Source organism: Apodemus sylvaticus, chromosome X (assembly GCF_947179515.1).
Source record: "Apodemus sylvaticus chromosome X, mApoSyl1.1, whole genome shotgun sequence".
In the NCBI taxonomy this organism is placed as follows: domain Eukaryota; kingdom Metazoa; phylum Chordata; class Mammalia; order Rodentia; family Muridae; genus Apodemus; species Apodemus sylvaticus.
Window position 1 is genome coordinate 71,737,460 of NC_067495.1, and position 18,372 is coordinate 71,755,831.

Below are 18,372 nucleotides of genomic sequence, written 5' to 3' on the forward strand. Positions count from 1 at the left end.
CTTTCAGTTAGTTATTGGATGTTCAGAGAAAGCTTTTTGTCCAGCATATTTTACATTAAGTAGTCGTGTTTCCTTTCTCATTGTGGTTTTAGGATTTCTCTGATGCCTAAAAGTTCTAGATGGCTGCTGACTTCCAAATATGTTACTTCCACACATATTATTTATAAAGAAGACATTTTCCAAGGTGTCTGAACAGGGAAATAAATCTCCTTTGTAATCATCCTATTTGATTTTTTTCTAAAAAGCCAACAAATTTATTGGTCAAGTTTTATATCAGTATAGGAAAATATGTTTTCTTGAAGAATCACATTTTCTCCTTCCTTATTTTAGATGATTGGGATTGTAATAGTTTATGTGTCCCTGAGCCATTGTTTGGCTAGAAATACAAAATTGGTATTCATATATCTTCTAAAATACACTTTAGAACATACTAGGTAGTAGTGAATAATTACCATAGAAAACATTTATTTTTAAATGTCAAAAGTCTAGATAAAAAATATATAATTGCTTTATATTTTAGATATTGGTTCTTAACATTTGTATAAAATAAATTAATGATTTGCTTTCATTAATTTATGCTAAAACATGTCCTTGATACAAGACCAGGGATAAACTGTCAATAAGCCTCTAAGATTTATTTGCTTCAATGTAAGATGAAAATGATGAGGTTCAAAGTAGCATGCGAAACCAAATCTAATTAAAGGGCTATGGAAAGCTTCACTGTGAGCCCTTATCTGGCAGTTCTGGGGTCTGTTGATTGAGTTATCTGGTAAAAGATCTTGTAGAGCAAGTCTGCTGACCTAAGTTTCATCCCAGAACCCACGTAGGTGGAAGGAGAGAACAGATTGCAGACTTGTCCCCTGGCCACAATGTGTGCACTGTGGCACCTGTACTAACCTTCTCTCTCTCTCTCAATTTAAAATAAAAACAAAGAGTGATCTGTGCTAAGAATGATATTTTGGGGGGCAATGATGCAGAGTTTAGTCAGAAGAATCCTGAAGGAAAGCAGTAAAGGAAACACAAAGCTGGGAAAATAATGGATGGTATGAGTCCTCAGACATGGGCAGAGGGAGGAAGAGACAGTTTGTTTTTATTTTTATAGCTCAGAACAGCATCCAAGTGTTGTTTAAGGCTGAGAAGATGTAAATAAAATACATGTTTGCTTTTGTTGTGTTCACCATTGTCTGAAATATATATCATCTTTCAGGAAAGGCCCTTCCATATAAGGATAAAATATCTCATCTTTAATATTTGCCATTATCCTTTTTAGAAGAATCCCACCATTGTATTTCTTTACAATGGCCATGACTAGCTCTGTTGGCTTTTTTAATGTGTGTGTACATAATAATATACATACATAATGTGTGTATTATGTATACATATATATGCACACACATGTTCTAAATGGATGGACGTAGAGTTAAAATTGATATGAGAATAGTTTAATTTCTTTTTGAAAGAATCGTAAGTTATTAAATGTTGCAGCTCTAAAGCTGCACTGTTTAATATAATTAATTGTTTTCAATAACAAAAACTATCCAAAGCCATGGTAATCAGTAGAATAGCACCAGAGAAATATTTTAATCCACTGTGGTTTTAAAATGATGCTTAGTGGGATGGAGGAGCTGGGTTTTAAAGTAATTTTAATTTTATCTGATTATAATATAAATAGCACATGTGAAGAGGGCCCTAAGTATCTGCTCTTGTAACTTCCTTTTACGTATAAGATATGAATAACAAGTTTTCTCATACTTGCTTAGACACAGTTCTGGAACTAAAATAGTTATGCTCTGAGTAGTAGCTATTGCTACTTCTAGATCTAAACGCTTCAAAACTTGTAAGTTGCTGATCAAATCATGATCAGTATTTCTACTATATCCGTCAAGCTTAGTAATACTTTGTATTGCTTCAGTTCTTGCCATACAAATGCTACTGTCCTTATCAAAACAGACCATAGAAGGTCCAGCAAGGTGCCTCAGTGGCTCCAAGCACTTGCCTCTCATACTTGGGCCTTCTAAGTTCAATCTCCAGGGCTTACAAGGTAGAGGAGAACTGTATGTCTTCCATAAGGTATAATTTATACCTTCACATATATGCATGTCACGTACCCATTTCCAGAACACACCCAAAATAAATATGTGTAATCTTAAAAGAAATAGGACTTCAGAATGAAGTTTTCTAATTAAGTTGGGGGAATAGTTCTTAATTGGTGTGTGTATTTAACATTAGCATCTTTATTTTTATACATGGATATTTTGCTTGTGTGTATGTATGTATACTATTTGTGTGTTGGGTGCCCACAGAGGCCAATAGAAAACATGGAAGTGGAATTAACAGGTAGTTGTGAGCTGGGGTGTTAGTGTTGGGAATTGAACCTTGGTCCTCAGGAAGAGCAGCCCATGCTTTTAACCTCTGAGCCATCTCTCCAGCCCTTAATATAAATTTTAAGTTAGTATACAAGTGTTAAGCATTATAGTGCCTTTTAAAGTAAAGTGTGTTATAGTTGGTTCCTCTCCAGTTTTTCCATTTGCCTTTCTTTGCCTGCTGTTCCTGTGTGTTCTCCCCCACACTTTTTGTGTTCCCCCCACCCCTGCTCCCAGGGCATCTCTTTTAATAGTAACCTTTATTCCTAAATTATTAAAATTACCCTGTAGCTTCTGTATTCACAATGTTTGTTTGAGTAAAATTTATGATATAATTAGTACAACATCACTAAAAGTAATTACATTCTGGTGACTTCTATTTTTTGAGGAAAGGCGACAATAGCTTATTTGCTGCAAAATTATATACTTGAAAATTATCACTGTCATTTACCATCATGTATTGTCATAATTAGAAGAAACTGTATATTTTGTAGTGCAACCTCCTTTCAAAAGTGGGGAATCTGAGACACAAAAGGTCTCATGGCAAATTAGTAGCTGAGCTGAGGCTAGAGCACAATCTTTCTATTTCACAGCAGTATGTTCCTTCAATGATACGATTTTTACCTTTGCCTTTTAGACCTTCACAAGTGAACCAGCCCCAGGGCACTGTAAAGTACAAAATTCTATTAAGCTGCTAATGGCTGTCCTGTATTTTGATGACTAATCTCAACTTGTCACAGCTCATTAGGTACTGGAAATAGACTCACTAAGTTCCTGAGCCAAATATTTAAAAACATTTTATACCTGCAATCTTGCAAGCACAATTGAATTTTACAAATCTCAATTTGAAGGTCCAGCTGGCTGTTTGCATGAGGTACTTGTTGCATAACTATATTCTAGGGTATCAGCAGTTAGTGAGGCATGTTACCTCAGGTGTCGAAAATATGATTTCTCTTTCTTTGCACAAGGAGGGGAAGGCACCATTACTTTTCTGAATTGTATTGATCAAAAGGCTAAATATTGCAGTTGTAATTCTGTGAGGACGGATTATAATGCAGCCTAGCTTTAGTTTTCTCCAGCAGTGAAACTATTCTAACCTGCCCACAGCATTTGCTGCTGCTATTAGATCTGACATTTTAAAATGTCACGGTGGATTTCATGAGCAAAATTCTTCAGAAGTGAAAGATACACTTGATTTCAGCCAAAAGGCTGAGAAGCATTCAAAAGTAGATGATAAACAATTAACTCACAGATTTCCCACTTGTGCCCACACCTTTTGTACTTGAATTTTCATAGATGTCTAGCTAAAGCTGTCATCACTCCCTAAGGAATTATTAGTCTACTTGGAGAGTAAATGGTCATAGCAGTGACACATGAAATAAAAAGCTCACGTTAAGAGTTAGGGAGAAAGGAGACACCTGTATAGATTGGAAATGGATCACAGAGAACATGAAAGGTAAAAAAATGGTTTTAAGCAGTGAGTTAGGAAAGAGGAAGCCAATTTATTTTCTTGAAGCAGGATAGTGATCTGATTGACAATAAAATTATCTTGACTTGACAGAGGCAATTACACTTGGCTGGAGTTAGATGAGACTATAGAGTCATGGCCATGAGCTGGGAGACTAAGGATGGCAGCAATGATGATGATGATGATGATGATGGTGATGATGATGATGATGATGGCAACATATAATAAATACTGAACCTTTTCTCTGTTAGTTCCTTTGTGATAGGTAACATTAGACATGTGGACACTGTCACAGGGGTTTACTTTCTTAGAGTCACATTATGAATAAAGAGTAGAGCCATAATTTACATTCAAATTTTACTCTAAAGTCTGTCCTCTGTGCACTACTTTACCAAATATATGATAAGGGTCTTGTCTAGGTTGGTGATTCCTATGTCACTTGTGTATACCTATATTATAATACTCATTAGCATAAGCTGCTGTATTACATACTGTCTCTTATTATTAAACTTAGACTGAGATTACAGATCACACTTTTAGCTTCAGTACACTTTCTTTACCATGTCTACTTGAAAATGTTTGCCTCTTCCTCCTCCTCCACATATGTTGATCAGCTTTATCCAAGATCAAGTTACAGTGCGGTTGGCCATGAGGGCAGTGTTAATGAGTCGATAAAATATATTAATAAAACGCCTAGAGTTACAAATGAATGTGAAACAAGGTTATATATTGATGAAAATAAAACTGGTGAATCATGGGAAGATAACCCTGGAATTTCCCTAGAAGCAATTGTTTCTAGCTGCATTATAAAACAGAGCAATCACAAATACCAAGAATCAATTATTTTCATTATAAAAATTCTAGCAAGGGACGAGTTGTGCCAGAATGAGAGAGTTAAGTGCTGTTTATCTTTGCTATTTATAATCTTTATGTTACAGAATGCTCTTCCTAAGGCCTATTATCTTTTGGGAAAAGCTGGTTTTAATTCTCATTAGCTTTTAAAAAATCATTTATAATTTGCACCTGACAAATTGTTATTTTTGTAGATACAAATAGTTTTTAACTCAAGTTCTTTCACTCTTGTGAAATCCAGAGCACCTCTTCTTAATTTGAATGCTATTTGATTAATGACAGCCTTCCCTTATAAAATATAATAGTATGCTTAAATTCCTCTGGCACTTAAAATCTAGTCTTTTTTAAAATTAGGGATTGGCAGTGTTTGTTGTTATAGCAGTATTTCTGTTAAGGGTCAGATACTTTTGGCTTTGTGGAAATATAAGGTCTCTAGTCACATCTGCTTCTTTACTCTTCCCTTTACAAACCTTCCAGTATGCTTTACAGGCATTTTTATCTAAGCACAGTCCAGAATTGGCTCAGTATTGGAGTTTGCCAACCCTCGGTCAATGCTTCAGTGTTCGAGGCTATGCCATCAGCCACTCCTTTTTATAGAGTAACTGCTATTTCACTGTTTTAACTTGTTGTCAAAAGGGATGAAGTATGGTGATCTGTTTTTTGTGTTAGATCATAATTACCCATTCATGCGAATTTATTTTAAATTCTAGATGATATTATTGTATTGTATGAATTAACCTACTCTAAGAATATTAGGTTGTAGAAAAGTGTTCATGTATTATAATGCTTCAAAACTTTTTCTATATATCTAGTGATTAGTGTCTTAGAAAAATGCATCTAAGTAGGTATTTAAAAATAGTTTCTAGATAGTATAAGACTTGACCTATTTCAAATAATCATCTTATCTTTTTAATAACAAAATTCAATAGGTTCATAGGTAAACATGCTCTATGGCATCAACTTTAATAAAGCTGAATCTTTGTGATGTAATTTTTAATGATCTTGTTGATCATGAAGTACATTGTACATCTAGGAACAACAGCAGAATTAGCAAGAGGCATGAGTCTGAAGGTTCTTGTTATGCAGCCAGACCTGACCTAGCACTTAGCTTCCTGTCTTGGCTTCCCTAGTGCTGGGAATAGAACAGTTTGCTATTGAGAAGTTGTGGGACTAACCATTGTGTGTGTATAGGCCAGAGGTTGACATCAAGTATCTTCCTTGATCACTTTCCATGTTTAATTCACTGAGGTAGGATCTCTAACTGAACTTAGTGGTCCAGAGCTTCTTTGCCTAATCTATTTAGGTAGCTTGACTATTAGGGAGTCCTGACTGTATGTTGTGATTACTGGGGTTATATGCTGGCTCTTAGAGTCTTGAAGCTACTTTATGTGTGTGATAGAAGTCTTCATATTTGTACTTAAACTTCTTTATCTACTGAGCCAATTTCCTGCCAGCCTGCCAGCCGTTAAGCTTTTTACTAAAAAATATTTTGTTATTTACAAAACATATGCTAAAAAGAAAGAAATCAATGAATTACATTTGTTAATTTTCTTTCATATTAACTAATATTCTTTTTCTTTTCTTCAAAATTATACTTAATATGTTATCTTAAATTATATCTTATTTGCTGCTGTGCTTTGAAGTAAAAGCTAGTTTTACAGCCTCCCCGAAGTAAGTGACATTTTGATTCATTTAAAAATTCAATTGAGTAAAATTTAGATTGTGTGTATGCAGGGGTGGACTGGGGTGTGGTGTGGGTGCCAGTGTAGGTCTTCAAGGAGGCTAGAGGCACTGGGCCCCTTGGAGCTGAGGTACAGGGAGTTGAGAACTGAACTCAGATCCTCTGTGAGAGTACTGTTGATGCTGAGCCATCTTTCTAGACCCAATATTTCTTTTAAGTTTTAGTTAGATAGCATGACATTTTCAAACAGTATGTGTTTTAGTAGATTTTCTGCTCCTTTCATTTTTTCCACTCCCATACCCTGACTTCCAATCCTTGTCTGTAGCCAGTTTCTTTTCCTAAGTCACATATGCGCCTTTGCCCACCCTCTGCCTTCCCTGGTGTCTGTTTTTACCTTGGTTGTCTTCTTTCTAGTTTTGTAGGCTTTGTTCACAGTTATAGTCATACGAAATTTGAAAGAAAGTACAAGTTTCTAGAAAGCATACTAACAAGGTAGCCCAAAATTTTCCATTTCTTAAGTTAGATTTTATTTCTCTCTTTTGCATGTGTCAGAGTTTACATGTGTCACTGTGTTCATGTGGAGGACAGAGGACAACCTGTAGGAAGTGGGTTTTTACAGTCTGGGTCCTAGGGATTGGTGGCAGGCATGAGCCATTTCACCTGCCCTTTTAGATTGTATGTGTGCTTGTGTGATATGTATGTGTTAATGCAGGCATTTGTGTGCCATGACATGCACATGTCATGGTATAATTTTGGAGGTCAGAGGATGACAACTGGTGGGAGCTGGTATGCTTCTTTGACTTTTCCAGGCAGGGTTTCTCTTGTTTCTGAGGCATGGCATACTCTGAGTTACCTGGCCTAAGAACTTCTACCATATGTTCCTGTCTCCACCTTCCATTTCTGCACAGAATGGATTTGAGGTGTGCACTGCTGCGTTTGGCTTTTTATTATATGAGTAACAAGAATTGAATTCAGGTAATCAGATTGTACATGATTTTAGCTGCTGAGCCATCTCACTGCCCTCTCAGTTGTCTGTGTGTGTGTGTGTGTGTGTGTGTGTGTGTGTGTGTAAGATAGACACAGAGTTTTATGTTACCCATGCTGGCCTTGAACTTGCTATATAACCAAGGATGACCTCAAGCTCTGGATTTTTCTTTTCTAACTTCTGAGTGCTACTATAACAAGCATGTGCTACCTACTGCATTAAGTTTATGAAGTATGGAAATAGATTCCAGGGCTTTGCACACATGAGGCAAGTGATGTTCCCACTTTTAGGAAATTGTAATAAAGATAAGAGTTCATATATATTCATTTAAAATCAGACTTTGAAGACCATGAAGTTTTTGCCCTCTATAGTAGTTGGAGGAACACATGGGCTTTATGTAAATGTATACATTTGGAATAGTTGAATATTTAATGTATTTCCCAAGATTCTCACCATACTAATCAGGAATTGGAAACAGAATCTTTTCACTTAAAGTGGTCTTTTTGATATGTCTTTTTCAGATGGGAAAGTTGACATCCATGCCTGCAGGTCTGATATATGCATCTATAAATGTGCATCTAGCCAAAGAAGAGGAACCCAAAAAGCAGCTAATGAGACCAGACAAGGTAATTGGCCTACAAATGTTTCTGAATTTTGCATGATATAAACTTAATGGAAAAACTATGTAGGTATTTTTGCTTCATCTATCATAAATATCTTTGAAGTCACTTAATTATTTTATTTGTTTAAAGAAATAGTGGTGAGGTATTTAAATTACACAATATGTAGTAAAAATACAGAATTTTTACTTCAAATTGGTGGTTTTTTTTAAATGGGAAATCATTAAGAATGGGGCATTAAAATGAGAAGCACATGGAAAAATAGCATTTAAATGTGGGAACAGCTTTTTTTTCTAGGACCCTCTTAATTGTATGCTCCTGGTTATATGCATTAGGTGGGGGAAGCTCTTGCACAAGCACACTCTTGTCTTTTCTATGATTTATGCTGCTTTGAGCTTTAATTGGACAAGAGTCTGCTGTCTGCCAGATCTGCTTTCATTGTAATAGTTGTCCGTATTCCCATTACAGGGGCTCTGCTGTCCACATTTACCTTTGCAATCTGTGTGCCTGACAGGTTTTTGCCTGACCCATAATAAATACTCAGCTTGTACCCTCTGTAGTTCATTTTATAGTTAGGTAGTATCTCCCAGTTACATATGAGAAGCAACCATAGCACTTTGATTTGTACAGAGGGCCTGTTTTTCTACATTCAAGATCTGAGTATTAGTTACTGTGCTGGAGGGATGCAGGTTAGAGTATCAAGTAAACCACTGGAGCTTCACAGTTCTTCACCGCTATAGCAGGGCATGACTGATGGGTGGTGACTCCAGAGATGGATTCACCTGCTGAGCTTACGCCCAGAGTTATCAAACTCCAGTGTTATTCCCAGTTGAAGAGATCTGTTCCCAGCAGCTGACAGTTGGTTTTCACTCTCTTTGTGAACTTTACAGCCTGAGCTGGGTCTCCTCTCACCTTCACTGTTCTGATTGCTAGTGTCTGGTCATACCACACCTTCTCTCTACAACTGCTTTCCAGGGCAATCTCTCATCCCAGGACTGTGGCAGATGAGATCTAAGCTCCCTGACTTATGGTTGTTCCCTTTTCTCAGGCTCTAAGGTATCTCAGTTTTAAACAATGAATTCTTTATCTTCAGAGTGGCTGACTCCTGCTCTTAGGGTGGCATATGGGATTCTTCTCCACTGCTACCTAGTCTTCTGGAGGAGTCAGCTTTCTCATCAAATTCTCTGGAATTAAAGACTTGTGAGGTTTTCAGGATTATGCTAGAAGCAGAGCATTCCTTCTCTTTCAGCAGATTGCCTGGCTTACTTTTTGGAAGCACCCTTTGCTTCTCATGCAGTTCCAGTAAGCCATGCACATGGAGCTATATTCACATGAGTCCTTTCCCCCCCCCCCCCCAATTTCAGGTATCATCTCACTCCTGGCTTGCTGTGATAAACACAATGACCAAAACAACATAGGAAGGAAACGGTGTATTTCATTCTTACAACTTACTATCATGAAGAAAAGTCAGGGCAGAAACCCAAGGCAGGAACTGAAGCAGAGGTGGTGGAGGAATGATACTGGCCTGCTCCTCCTGTGTTGTTCAGTTTCCTTCCTTCCTTCCTTCCTTCCTTCCTTCCTTCCTTCCTTCCTTCCTTCCTTCCTTCCTTCCTTCCTTCCTTCCTTCCTTCATGCATTACATCTTGACTGCATTTTCACTACCATCCACTCCTCCCAGCACCCCCACCACCAACACCTCCCCTCTCTCTCAGATCCATTCCTACTGTTTCCCTTCAGAAAGAGCAAGCCACTCAGGGATATCAGTTAAACACAGCAATATACAATATACAATATACAATAACAATATACAATATACGTAACAATATGCAATAGGACTAGGAGAAAACCCTCATATCGAGAATGTATGAGACAACACATGAGGAGAAAAAGGGTCCTAAGAATAGGCGAAAGAATCAGACTTAGCCCCCACTGCCACTATTACGCGTCCCACAAGAACACCAAGCTACAGAACAATAATATATATGTAGAGGACCTAGTTCAGATCTATAGGGTCTGTATTTGTTGTTTCAGTTTCAGTTAGTCATTGTTAGCCCTGCTTGGTTGATTCCATGGGCCATGTTCTTCCTTAAGCCTCTGGCTACTACCATCCTTCTCCATCTTCCTTGAAGGTTTCCTGAGTTCACCTAAAGTTTGGCTGTGGTCTCTACATCTGTTCCTATCAGTTGCTGAATGGAGCCTCTCTGATGGTTATTATACTAGGCTCTGATCTACAAGTATAGAATATTACTAGGTATCATTTACTGAATTTTTATGGCCTTCACTTGAGCAGGGGATGTCTGTTTGAGTTGGGGGCAGGAGGATAGTAGTGGAGACAGGTCTTGGGGCAAGAAGAGGGGGCAGTGGGTCTTTGGGAATGGAATTGAGGGAGTGAGAGAGTTCTATATGCAGACAGGCACCTTGCCTGTTCTTCAGACAGGTTTGGCCTGCATCTGAGCTCAGGTTGCTTTCTTATACCACGCAGGACCACCTGCCCAGTGGTGGTTCCTCACATAGTGGGCTGGACCCTTCTACATCAATCATTACTCAAGATAATACTCACAGATTTGTCTACAGTCCATTCTGACGAAGGCTTTCTTTCAACCCTTCCCATGTTTTAGTTAGGGTTTTACTGCTGTGAACAGACATCATGACCAAGGCAACTGTTGAAAGATCAGCATTTTATTGGGACTGGCTTACAGATTCAGAGGTTCAGTGTATTTTCATCAAGGCAGGAGCATGGCAGTGTCCAGGCAGGCATGGTACAGCAGGAGCTAAGAGTTCTACATCTTTATCCAAAGGCAGACAGGAGGCATGTAGGAGGAGGGTCTTAAAGCCCATGCCTACAGAGACATACCTACTCTAAGGCTATATCTCCAAATAGTGCCACTCCCTGGGTCAAACACACTCAAACCACTAAATTCCACTCCCTGACCCCCATAGACTTGTTCAAATACATGAGTCTATGGGGGCCATACCTGGCCATAGCATAATACAAAATACATTTAATCCAACTGCAAAAGTCTCCATAGTCTATAGCAGTCTCAACAATGTTAAAAGTCTAAAGTTCAAAGTCTCTTCTGAGATTCATCTAGTCACTTAACTGTAATCCCCAAAGCAAGGCAGGAAGCCATCTGGGCAAACTCCAAACTGCGGTCTTCAGATTTCCAACTCCTTTTTAATCTTTGTTGACTGCAACAAATTTCTTCCTCCTGGGCTGGTTCTACTTCCTGTTAGCAGCTTTCTTTGGTGGGTATCCCATGGCTCTGGCATTTTTAACATCTTGTGGTCTCCATGTGAACTTCAACTTCACAGACTCTTGTTCCAATGTCTGGGATCCACACATGATCTGGGCTCCTCCAAAGAGCTTGGGTCACTTATCCAGCTCTGCCCTCTGTAGCACTCTAGGTTCTGGTTGACCTCACTCCACTGCTTCTGTTCTTGGTGATCATCCCATGGTATTAGCATTTCTAATACACTGGGATCTTCCTCTGCAACTAGGCCTCTCATAGGCTCTCTACATGGTGCCAAACCTCAGCTTCTTCAGTCCTGGGACATCAACTGCACATGGCCTCTCACATTGCCAAACCTTAGCTCCTCTGCATGACCTCTGCATGATTTAGTTAAGGTCTCTTTTAGGGTTTTGTTTATTCTCTCTACCTGTCCTGACCTCTGGAGTCTGTATGCACAATAAAGTTTCCAATCAATCACAAGCATATTGGCTAGTCCTTGAATTACTTGGGAGACAAAAGCTGGTCCACTGTCTGACCCTGTCATCTGAGGAAGTCCCTACCTTGGCAGTTTGTCCTCTAAGATCTTCTTTGCCACTGTGGATACAATTTCATGTTTGGTGGGGAAAGCTTCACTCCAACCTGAAAACATATCTATAAGCATCAGTAAATACTTATATCTAAATTTTCTGGTTTTACCTATGTGAAGTCTGTCTCTCAATAGACTCTGGGTTTTGTGCCCCTGAACCTATTACTGGGGTTCTTCTCGTTAGTCATCACATTAGTTAGCTGGCAAGCTTTATAGTTCTTGACAATCTAAGCTATATTTGAGATTCTAATCCTGAAATTAGCAAATCCTGTATTCTCTGAATGCCCACGTGTGAAGAATGGTGAAGTATGCATAGCCCCATTTCTTCTGGCACAATGGGCTTATAATCTGCTGTTCTCTACCATTGCCATAACAGAACATGAGCAAATTCCTATCCCAGATTATGTCATCTTTTGAATACTTAGGGTAGTCAGGGAGTATAGGATCCCCCAGATCCAGGGAAGTCAAGGGCAAGAGAAGTCCGATTTCTAGGGCAGCATGATGGGCTGCCTGATCTGCCCTATTGTTGCCCTCTGAAACTGGGTCCTTTCCTCTCTGGTGTCCCAAGCAATGGATGGGCCAGCTTTTTTAGGGCCCCATAGAGCCCTTAGTAGGGAGAGGATTTCGTTTTTATTTTTGATAGTTTCTTCTTCTGCCTTTAGAAGGCATCTCTCCCTATAAATAGCCCCATGAATGTGAGTGGTAGCAAAGGCACAGCTGTGTCTTGTCTTTTCTCAGCTCTAACACCTTGATTAGAGCCACCAGTTTAGCTTTCTGGGCTTTGCCCATCAGATCTTGGTGTCTGAGACCACTGCTGCTCCAGCATATCTCTGTCAATCCTGAATGAAATTATCTGAAGATCTGGTCTGGTTCCATGGCTGTGGGCCAAATGTCTGAGCAGTCATACAGTGACCTGTTGTGGTCACTGGGTCAGGCAACAGGGTGGCTAAGCTTAGTGCACTTGGGGCCTGAAAGTTTATCCTGGGTATTGAGTCATTCTGGCATTGGTGATGGTCGGGCTTTGGCCCAGTGACAGTTTGTCAGCATCCTTAATCAGGAGGTGGTCACTGTGGTGATGTGTAAGGGGGGGCAGCTTCTGGCACCTGGGTCTAATTTCTTTGACAGGTAGGCTACTGCCTGGCACCAGTGCCCAGAATCTGAGGCAATACTCCTTTTGCTGTGGTTGGCAGACTAGGGCCTTCTTAGTGGAGGCTCATTAGTCTAAATTTCTCAGGTCTTCCAAGAGGTTATTGGTCTTTTAGACATTCTTCTTTGGTTTCTGCTGTCACGAGGAGGTCATTTATAAACTGTTTTGAAGAGACGTTATCTTTTAGGTTTTATCAAGACAAAGTGTTAAGCTCTATTACCAACAAGGAAGCTGGTAGGTTTCTTTTTTGGGTTACTCTGGGCATCTTTTAAGGCCATGGTTTGAATAGGCTTTTTGTTTTTTATTTATTTTTTATTTTTTATTGAATATCGTCTTCATTTACATTGCCAATGGTAAAACCTTTCCCTATATTCCCCCTCCCCTAAGATCCCCAACTCCTCCCCCTGCTCCCTCTCCCTGCCTCCATGTAAATGCCCCTCCCCCTGACCCACTCCCTCCCCGCCTTTCCCTCTGTTGTGGCCTCTGTTAAGCCTTTACCTGACAAGGGCCATTCCTCCCACTGATGCCCAACAAGGCATTCCTCTGACACATTTTTGGCTGGAACCATGTGTTCCCCTTGGTTGATGGTTCCGTCCCTGGGAGTCTTGGGGTGTCTGGGTGTCTGAAGTCATTGTTCTTCCCATGGGGCTGTAAACCTCTTCAGCTCCTCCAGAATAGCCTTTTTTTGGGGGGGGGGGAAATTCCCTGGCCAGGTGGCCCTCCACTTTACAATAAGTGCATTGGTTCTTTTCTAAGAGGAGCTATTCTCAGTCCTTAGGGCCCCACTTACCTTTGTGTGTGTGTGTGTGTGTGTATGTGTATGTGAAGTCATTTGTTTTAGACGTCTCTTTACATAGGTTGTCCACTGGCCCTTTGCCAGGGCCTGAGTAAGCACATTGGTTTCTAGAAGCCATTCGTTTCAGACTGTCTCTTACAGTCTTCTGGTTTGGTCATAGCTGCCAACAGGATCATCACCAGATCAATAGTCTGTTTCTTCTGGTCTTTTCCATGTCTTTTTCTCCTATTTTTCTATCTTTATTAAACACTTTTTCTGCCATTATCTTTTCAACTCTTTTTTCTTAGTCATTGAACCCTTTAGAGTTTCCTAGTATCTGGTGCTACCTGGTTAATAAAGACTAGAGTTTTTGCTTATCTTTGGGCAAATTAGTGGCTGTCTCAGCTGCTTTGAGACTTGCCAATTGGAGCCTGGCAGTAGGACTTAGCCTCTCCTTACCTTTAGCATTGTTAAAGTCCTAATCTGGGTAGATTCCCTTGTGGGGCCAGGAACCAGTTTTCTAGCCTTTGTCTGTGGTTGACCTGCAAGAGCTCTTCACAATCATCTCAAGTGCATTGGTGGGTGAAAAGGACTTCCTCTAGAAGATTAGTTAAATCTTGAGGGTTATCTGAAAAGGGGGGAGTTCTGTGTTCTCCAGTAAAAAAAAGGTCACTAGTGGCAAAGGGCCAATAAAGCTGAGGTTGGTTTCCTTGATCACCAACTGGGCCTACTGTACGCTAGGCCAGGATGACAGACTCAGGCTCAGAAGGCAGGGCTGCTTGGGGCCACTGCCATTCTACTTAAGGGGTTGAATAATATGGGGGTGGAAAAATAATATCTTCCTCTGCTTCTTCTTGGGGGACCAGGAAAGGGATAGTGCAGGAGAGAGGTGATCTGCTGTCTCCTCCTTTGTACCCTTGGACATTTTGTTAGCCAAGGCAAAAACTCATGCCTGTTGTCTGTCCTGTAGACCTAACATCAAATTAACCTTGTAACAAGAAACAGAAAACAGAATGGACAGCATTTCTTTAAAGTGACACACACAGAGCAGACGGCTAGCCAGCAGCAAAAATAACCAGGACTATATACAGCAGGGTTCCACATCCCCTAGTGGGGTTCCATGTCTGCTCCATCTTTCCCAGGAATTAACTCCAGGGGCACTCCCTCCCCCAGGGAGTTTGAAATGTCTCCCAAGCTCCTGTGCCTACAATGTACCAGCACATCCACTTCAGGAGGATTCCACATCTGCTTTTGTTGTTTCTTGCCAGGAAATACAGATTTTTAGGCCTTTTCATTACACAATTAGAGAATTATTCAGAATAGAATTACTGTGGTACTGCACAAACACATAGACAGACACAGACTACATAAACACGTGGACAGATATTCACAGACTCAGACATTCCTGATACTAAGACCATCCTAGTTGGGTCCTGGTGGTCTTGGAATTCCTAGGCAGTGTACCAAAATGTTGTGCCAGGAAGTGTTTGTGAACTCCAAAAGACCACAAAAGATCCATTTCTGATGTAATAGCATTAGGGTCTCTTTATTACAAGCTTGGCCTTGGGCATCCCTCCAACCTAACCCTGACACAGCAGAACAGGAAGGGAAGCCCAAGCAGACTTGAACCCTCAGCAGGACAAGTTTTATAGGAAAATAATCTCAAGTGAGAGGGTGAGGGAAGGGATGTCCAGTCTGGCAAGCATCTAATAAGCCTACAGGTGGGTACTCTGAAGCAACACTGTATGCAATCACAAACTGTCTGAAAGTACATTTGAAACAACCAGACTAATCTTTGATTAACTGTTGCTAGGAAGTAGCTAGGGAGTAACACTGGGGTATGGGTCAAGGACAAAATGTAGGGCTCTTCCTGGTACTTGGCTGCAGCTTGGGTTCTGCTGTAGATCAAGTTCTTAGGTTTTTGTTGTTCAAGATAGAGGCTGGTCCCAAGATGGAGTAGGTTTGGCCTCTTACAAGTCTTCCATATTCTTACTAGGGTAGTCCATTAAACCCCACATAAAGGATTCCACTGCTTTCCAAGTCCAAAGTCTCAAAATCCACATTCCTCCAAACAGAAGCATGGTCAAGCCTATCTCAGCAGTACCCTAGGCTCTGGTACCAACTTCTGTTTTAGTTTGGGTTTTACTGCTGTGAACAGTCACCGTGACCAAGGCAAGTCTTACAAGGCCAGTATTTCATTGGGGCTGGCTTACAGATTCAGAAGTTCAGTCCATTATCATCAAGGCAGGAGCATGGCAGTGTCCAGGCAGGCATGGTGCAGCAGGATCTGAGAGTTCTACATCTTCATCTGAAGGCAGATAGGAAAACACTAGCTTCCAGGCAGGTAGGAAGAGGCTATTAAAGCCCAGCTCACAATGACACACCTACTCCAAGGCTATACCTCCAGATAGTGCCACTCCCTGGGCCAAACATATTTAAACCACCACATTCCAGATGACACTAGTATATGTCAAGTTGAGAAAACTAAGCAGCATATGACTTTGAGAATTTCTAATGCTTTTCCTTCCTTTATTTGTTTGGAATTTTAATCTGCCTTTTCTTATTGTGACTCTTGTCCTTCACAAGGTCATAGAGCAGCATTTTCTAGTGTGTTGCCTTATCTAGAAGTACTCATACTTTTGAATTTTGAAATTAATTACTATATTTTACTATGTTATAGAGCATACAGAATTCTCAAATACATTTTAATTAGAATTAATCCATTTATTTGTTAAACAAGTCATCTTGCTAGCTATATGATAGGAAATATTTAAAAAAACTCAGCATCTACTTTTGGGGAATTTCAAATGTCAAAAGAACTAGAATATAATGTACATGCAGAATGTCAATGTACCTTTATTGTGTAATGCGAACAATACCTCTGCTTAAATGTATTTATTAATATAATCTCTACCATATCAGAATACTTTGTGAATGAAGTATTTTGGTCAATTTAATTTTGTTAAGTTTCTAGCTGAATAAAAATCCTTGGTTCAACTTTTTCTTGTTAAACATTTGTTTCAAAAGGATCAATATGCTCTTGCTTTATTGAGTGCCATTTAGTGAACATAAAGTCTTCTTGAATAGAAAACTTTTCAGGGCCATGAGATACTGTCTTTAAGCAAGAAATTTGTGGACCACTATAATGACTGTCCAAACCATAAATGTCCCTGGAAATTTCTTTTTTAAATCCTGAATTTATCATGAATTTGACTGATTTTTTGCCATTTGCTTATTCTTTAACCAAGAAATAACAAGAAAAAAAATACACATTTGAGAGTTCTAGTTTCTTTAATTCTATTTTAAAAGTGATTTTAAAGTTTAATCTAACCACATTTTATTTTATGTATATGAGTACACTATGGCTTTTTTCAGACACACACCAGAAGAGGGCATCGGGCCCTATTATAGATGGTTGTGACCCACCATGTGGTTGCTGGGAATTGAACTCAGGACCTCTGGAAGAGCAGTCAGTGCTCCTAACCACTGAGCCATTTCTCTAGTACCCTTAACTACAATTTCTAACTAGATACAAGTACATTGAATATAATAAGTGGTGTTTAAGTCCAAAGCCTCCAATGCAGAGTGAGAATGTTCTCGCCATAAGATATACATTGATATCCTATTTGCTGGTCTTTAAATTTTTTTGCAACAGAGTTGCAATTCTATTGCAGTTTTTCAGTTCTTGAATATCTGTGCCTAAGAAGGTAAATAATTTTAAACCATTCTGACCCCTTTCCCAAGAAACTTTAGACATAAAATTTTGCTTACAGTAGATTACAAATGAATTCATTTTTTAAACTGTTAGTTTAAAATATACTGGTGTATAAAATTATAATCAACAAATTTTAGTGTGGCTGGTGGACATAAATAGAATATTTAATGAACTGACCTGCAAGGCAGAGAAAGGAAGATCCTGATTCCTAAGCTAGCCTGGCCCACAAGGTGAGACCCTTCAATAGTGCTGGGGATATTCCTCAGGGGTAGAGAATTTGTAGAAACCTAAGTTTCATCTCCTAACTCACAAAACTAAAACCAACATTTAATAAAATTGGACATTGGGGAGTATAATGAGCAGACAGCCTGGTTAAGCCTAAATATCTGTGGAACTTTCTAAATTTGTTGATGTCATAAATTTGACTTAATTTATTGTAGGGGTCAGAACAGGAGGGAGAGGTGTTTGTAAGCTTCTGTGTGGCAGCTAGGAATTGAACTTGGATGCCCTGGAAGAACAGCTACTGCTTCTAACTGCAGAGCCACATCTCCAGCTCCATTATTTCCCATAACTACAACAACAACAACAACAACAATGCCTTTATAATGGGCAAATGTTTAAATTAATAATTTTACTTATTTTACCACATCTAGGTTTCTTTTGTGTGGGTGGACTTTCTATAATATATCTGATATCTATATTTATACCTGTCTATAATCTAGATCTAGATCTCCTTTCATATAAATTATATCTTTTATCAATTTGTATGAGATATAACCATACCACCACTGAGTATCATTTCCCTTTTTATTCTTAGTCTTTGTATCATTCCCTTTTGATTCTTATCTTTGAATTTTATTTAATGTAAATATGGATATTTTGCCAGTATGTATGTATGTGAACCAGATGTGTGCCTTTTGCGCACAGAGGCCAGAGAAGGTGTTGGATCC

The 18,372-nt window shown here is 39.3% G+C and overlaps 1 protein-coding gene across 2 annotated transcripts in view; it reads left to right on the forward strand.

The window, feature by feature from the left end:
* Window positions 1-18,372, forward strand: part of Apool (apolipoprotein O like) — a 74,643-nt gene that overhangs the window by 12,432 nt on the left and 43,839 nt on the right. For both annotated transcript variants that reach the window (XM_052171524.1, XM_052171525.1), the window contains exon 2: window positions 7,871-7,975. In XM_052171524.1, the coding sequence (XP_052027484.1) occupies window positions 7,871-7,975 (105 nt within the window). The remainder of the gene's footprint in view (window positions 1-7,870; window positions 7,976-18,372) is intronic.